This window comes from Pundamilia nyererei, unplaced genomic scaffold, assembly GCF_000239375.1.
Source record: "Pundamilia nyererei isolate P.nyererei 1_Seehausen unplaced genomic scaffold, PunNye1.0 scaffold00501, whole genome shotgun sequence".
Lineage (NCBI taxonomy): Eukaryota > Metazoa > Chordata > Actinopteri > Cichliformes > Cichlidae > Pundamilia > Pundamilia nyererei.
In genome coordinates, this window is record NW_005187902.1 from 142,869 (window position 1) to 148,652 (window position 5,784).

Sequence of the window (5,784 nt, forward strand, 5' to 3'; positions counted from 1 at the left end):
TCAGCTTTGAAAGCTGCGGGGGCCGGCTGTATCCTCTCCTCTTCAGTCATCAGTTAGCTAGCATCACACACGTCCACTGACTGTTCTACTTCGTTCTTTTGGCAAACTAGACGCTTCTACAGTTATCGCGAGACCTCGTTTTTACGTCATAGTAAAGGCGGTGAAAACTGCAAACCAGTGGCCGGAGTTTGAATTCCAACATACAAAAGAAATAAACAGTAAATGCATGTCATTTTTCAATTAAAAAAAAATCGATAACAGTGATTTTAAATATCGATTCAGTATCATTGAGCGAAATATCGCAATATTTCGTTGTATCGATATTTTCTTACATCCCTATAGAAAAATGTGCTTGTGTGAATGGGTGAATGCACAAGTTGTGTTAAGCGCTTTGAGTGCTCAGATGAATAGAAAAGCGCTATATAAGAACCAGTCCATTTACCATTCAGGGCATTTTTTTTTTACATAGTTTATTAGTATCATTCACATCATAACATATCTCAAAAGCTTCTGTGTTAATTACAGTTAGACATGTCCACAACATAGACAGCATAAGTAAGGTAAACTGTCAATAAAATCCATAGAACTGCACAGTTAGAAACAGAGAGTCAGTGGGACTGTGTCTTGCTGCTACATCATCTTAAATCAGTCATATGATTTGGCCATTTGTTGATTCTCGAGACTTAATTATAAAATGTCTCATTAATCCTAACCTTTTAATATGTGTATATTCACATGCTAACCTTGTTGTAACTAGGGTTTCTACAACAAGCAAAGCTAAACAGACCTCAGCTGACCTGTGCTGCATCTATCCACTGGGAATTCCCGGTCACAACAGGTGGAAACAAACCCAGCCTCAGAGCTAGTCTACGCCTAGTGCCAGTCCCAAGATCGGATAAATAGGATGGTTGCACGATGAAGGGCCTCCTGTCTAAAATGTATGCCAAATCCATTGGATCCATCAACTGTGGCAATCCCTTGGAAAAAGCTTCCCAACGCCCCCCACCTTTTTCTCCTCCTGTTTGCACAGGGACTGTAGCTGCTGGTCTCTCTGCACTACCACAAAATTAAGAATTAACAATTGCATCGCACTTCATGAATCCTGTACAACACTGTATCAAGTCCCTTCTCCCCTTATAGTCACCAGGGTCTGGCAACTTTTCTAATGGAAAGACAGTGGCTCCTAAAATTTATTTTTACACTCTAAATTTATTTTCCTGTATTCTATGTGCATTACTACAGTGACTGTAAGCTAGGCTTCCAGACCTGCAGGTGATGTACAGCTGAACACTGCACCTGAACGCCTCCTGTGCAGACCCACGCAGAGCACCAGAGCTGCTGCTCTGCTAACATTCTGCACGCTGCGCAGACACACACGGCTTAAAGCAGATTCATTTCCCCCAAGTCAGCAAACAGGCCCACCTTTATCTATTATTTTACCGCACATTACTTCTTAGATGCTTTGATGTCATAACTCGGGTAGCATGGCTTGCTAGATTTCTCCAATTTGCATCTCCACTGAGTGAAGAGAACAATAAAAGCCTTGTTCACTAAGGGGAACAAAGCACACAGTGGATCACATCAAATATGAATTGAAGCGAAGTAGAATTCCAGTAATAATGTGAAATTTAAGATTGTTTCTAAGATCCTGGATTAACTTTTGCTCTCAAAACAACTAGTTAAATTCACAATGGAAATAAAAAATTTTTACAGTCGTGATTTCATGTTAATAACAGACGCACTTCCTGCCACATGAGGTGTTTTTGTACCTGGAAGCACTTCATTAGTATGCTGCTGAGGATTTTTCATTCCAGGCAGACTGTTAGTCCTGCTTGTCTCTTGTTTTGGCTTAAGATATTCCTCCAGCTCCAAGAGCCTGATGCTGCCTGTATGCGGCTTGTCACAGGGGGAAGAGATATGCTCTTTGCGGGAGAGGAGCTTTGCGAATGGCTCAAACTTATCAAAGCAGTCCGCCCCGTCCCCGAGCTTCCAATACAATGCCCCCCTAATTTTTCCTGAATGGAAGTCTCTCCAGACCTGGAGTAATCTCATATTCGCCGTGTGCACGCAGTAACTCCAGTTACTCCGGCTCTGTTCCCTGCATCCCCTGCCAATTGCATAATCAAGTCCAGAACTCATCAGCAAGATGGCAGAAGAAGTGCTCTATTAAGCCGCATCGTGTTCCATCTGTTGTGTAAGAGAGAGATAACAGTATTTACAGTTTTGGAGTTGTGGCAGACTGTTTCGGCCAAATTTTGTGCACCGCAGAGTACCGCTTACTTCATAAAATGTCACGGATTAATTCTGCCACTGCGACAGCGTCCAAGTGCAATCTTTGCCCTCGACGGAAATATCGCCAACTAACTTTATTGGAAGTACTACATTAAGAACTTGTTGTACAATATTTTACTTCACACTCTTTTTTTTTATTTCTTTTTTGGCATATCCTGGCCCATACTTTAAGTATTCACTCACTTTTATTCCATTCCGGTAAGAGGCTAATATTTGCTAGAACTCTACAGAAGACCTGCCATGTGGATAAAGGTCTTTAAGAGAGAGTCTGTCACAGAGGTGGCTGGTAAGTGTCTTTCAACTAGCATTAAGGATTCGGTGCTGCCATCTTCCCTCTATCAGCAAGGGAAATGAGTGTTGTTAGAAAAAAAAATCTAACCTAGATCTGAAAAGGAGCTGATAACCAAAAGTGCTGAGTGAAACAAAGGCTTATCTGCCTTACTGAGTGGAATGAATTGACCTTACTGTACATGAATCAGCTCAATGAAAAATGCTGATTTTTCAAATAAGACCCAATGGTTGATATTGTGAGGCCTCCAAAATATACAGACCTAACAGAGGACAGTTACTCTGTTAGTCTAGAGTCACTTCTGTTTACATTTCACTATATATAAAAAAGGAGATCAAAGCCTTTTGGCTCTTGCATTTTTCATTGTCTACCTTCCAGTAAAGAATGTGCCACACTTTTAAACCAGTCACTTTCATCAGTAGGCTGTGAGACAGAGCAGCGGCAGTGGAATAGTTTTATTTATAATATTATGCAAAAACCTGTTAAAACAGAAAGTCAGTCACAGAGTTTGTGCTTTACACTGTGCTATCTATATTTTTAATATTTAGGAGCATGTATAGGAGTGTAATAGAAGTATAATTGCTTCATTTTTCTGTGTACGCTTCTGTCCTTGCAGAACCTTGTAGAAAAACAAGGTGCAACACTCACTGGACTGTTAACGGGACATGGAATATTTAACACACCTGACTTTTACATAAAACCACCATGTTTTTATTACGATTTAATCCGAAAAGAATTTGAGCAAACTGACCTAAAGAAAAGTTAGTTAACCTAAAGTTAATCCCATCCAAGTTCTTTATTTTCGATGTACCGTACTTAAGGACGAGTCAAGACCTTGACATCTCTAACTTTAAGTTAGATACCCATTACACAACCTCAATACAGTAATCTTTATAGTACGTACAGTCAGAAAATGTTGGCATAAAGGACCCATATTTAACTAAGTGTTTACATCGTGTGTTAAGAGACAGCTTGTGTTCATATCCCCCCCACACTGCAGCACATTTGAACAATATTAACAATTATCATCTCAGTCATAGTGGCCCATTAGCAGCTCAATCTTTACACTGTTCTTGCACACGCAAACACTGGGAGCCACAAAGCACATCTACACTAATCAATCTTTGTCCTCAACACAACTAAAACAACCAAGGCAACAGCACAAATTTAGAGATTTGGACGCAAAAGTGAAAGCTCAAACAAGTATGCACAACTATACTCTTCACTAAGTGTGCAAAACAGACGGAAAACTCAAAATAATTAAGTACATTTTAAACACCTGCACACATTACATTAAAGAGCCTATTTTAAATTAAGGGCCCACCCATTAACTGCTTTCCTGATTTCCCTTTTCCTGTCATTTTCAGATCACTTTACATGTTCTTTTATATTGGCTCAAACAACCAGGGATCAAAATAACCTGTAAACTGATTGTAACTATGGCAAACTCCAGCATCTTAACACCATTAAACTTGATTCGTGCCTGGCTTTGCTCTGAGCCCCAGCGAACCCTTTTAACCCTGAGATCCCCCAAGTTTGCGAGACAGCGAGTAGAACTGGCGCAGCTGTCGGCATAAAAAGAGCTGGGATTCAACAGAATTAGTTACAACCCAGAAGGACTACTTACAGACCTGGGCTCCTTGTCTCGTCTGTTACCTGTAAAGGCACCAACAGCCTGCTCGACTCCCAAAGCCCGTGAGTGCTGCTTGAAGGATGCACTTGGCTGCTGTAAAAGCACACTCCTTAGAGCTCAGGAGTCTCCAGAAAGTGTTTGCAAGAGAAAAAAAAAAGGGGGGGGGGGTGGACCCCGACAGCTTCAAAGCAGGACCCTGTGCAGCGGATTAATTAAAGCGTCTGCATGCGAGCGCTTTTGTCGCTCCATCCACACACACACACCATTTCAGTCACGTCCGTGTCTTCAAAGTAGGAAACACTTCTATCTGAATAAAGAGCGATTATTCCTGCGCTGGCACCACAGCTCACACATGTCAGCACGGGGATAGAGATGAGGGCAGCCTGTAAACTGAGATGTCATTCCGTTCCTTTCACGAACTGCAGGCTAGCATTTCACGGTATGCCATCAGAAAAAGAAAAAAATATATAGGATATTCAGATATTCACTTTACCGGCATTTCCCCGGCTTTATGACATATCATATCCACTAATTGCAAGCTAATTAAGACGAGCTGAAATGTCATCATTCACGCCAAGGCTTGGCCAATTTAAAGGTTTGAAGGTGCAGTGTTTAGTCTCTCCTGCCATATTTTATTCACTACTGGAGGCTAAAGCACAGTGTGAGCATGAAAACTTGGCAAAAACAGCCCTGTTGCTAAAAAGCACCTGGCTGTGCTAGTGTGACCAAGGGAAAATTTGTAAGTACCTCTTATTTTTAAGTCAAAAGTGGGCGGACTGCTGATGTCGTGTAGCCTGGAGACCAAACGTTAAAAACTAAAAGTTCTTACTAAACATTTTTCGCGCCGCTCAAGTGTTTACTTCAGTGTTTATCCAGGGACGCTTACCTTGATCCAGTAGCCGCAGGGAGTGCTGAAAAGACGGATCCAGCGTGTCCTTCTCTGCCATGAGCTCCGGTAAGTACTTTTCGCTCCCCATCTTGTCCTGCGCTGCTTTCTGGGCTTCCAGCTACACTGCTCAAACGCAATTCAAGAAAAGATAAAAACAAAAACTTGCTCGGCGTCCAGGAGGCTCCAAGTTGGGAATATTTGTGTGGGGGGAGGAAAAAACGCGGGCTCTAATGTCATCCGCGCTCGCGCTAGAAGAGCATTTCCCAGTCCTCGCGGAATACACACACACACTCTCTCTCTCTCTCTTTCGCACGCGCGTGCGCGCACACACACACAGTGAGCGTTTAAATTTGAACGGTAGGTTTTATCCCATCCAAGCAGAAGGCAAAGCCCAGCTACGCATTACACCCGGAGCGGTCCTCTCCTCTGTGGGTGAAGGGGCTCTTTGAAGCTCCCTCTGTTGTATCCAGAGCTGAACCGAGGCGGAGGCAGTGATTGGTCGCCGCGCGCTCACGTAGCGGGCGGAAGGGGGCGGAGCGACACTTGGGAGCTGTCCGCGGTGCTGAGTCCCGCCATTACCATATCATTATCATAAAATCACCATGAAGAGTGGCAATTGAGAAACACCCAACTAAAGCAAACACTCCAAGAGTAAGAGTGTGTTTTGTTCTGTGCAATGTA

At 42.7% G+C, this 5,784-nt stretch overlaps 1 protein-coding gene across 1 annotated transcript in view; it reads right to left on the minus strand.

Moving 5' to 3' along the window:
- Positions 1-5,582, minus strand: part of khdrbs3 (KH domain containing, RNA binding, signal transduction associated 3) — a 141,319-nt gene extending 135,737 nt beyond the window's left edge. Inside the window, exon 1 of the mRNA XM_005754060.2 lies at positions 5,101-5,582. Within this exon, the coding sequence (XP_005754117.1) occupies positions 5,101-5,191 (91 nt within the window). The 5' untranslated portion in view covers positions 5,192-5,582. The remainder of the gene's footprint in view (positions 1-5,100) is intronic.
- Between the last annotated feature and the right edge of the window lie 202 nt (positions 5,583-5,784).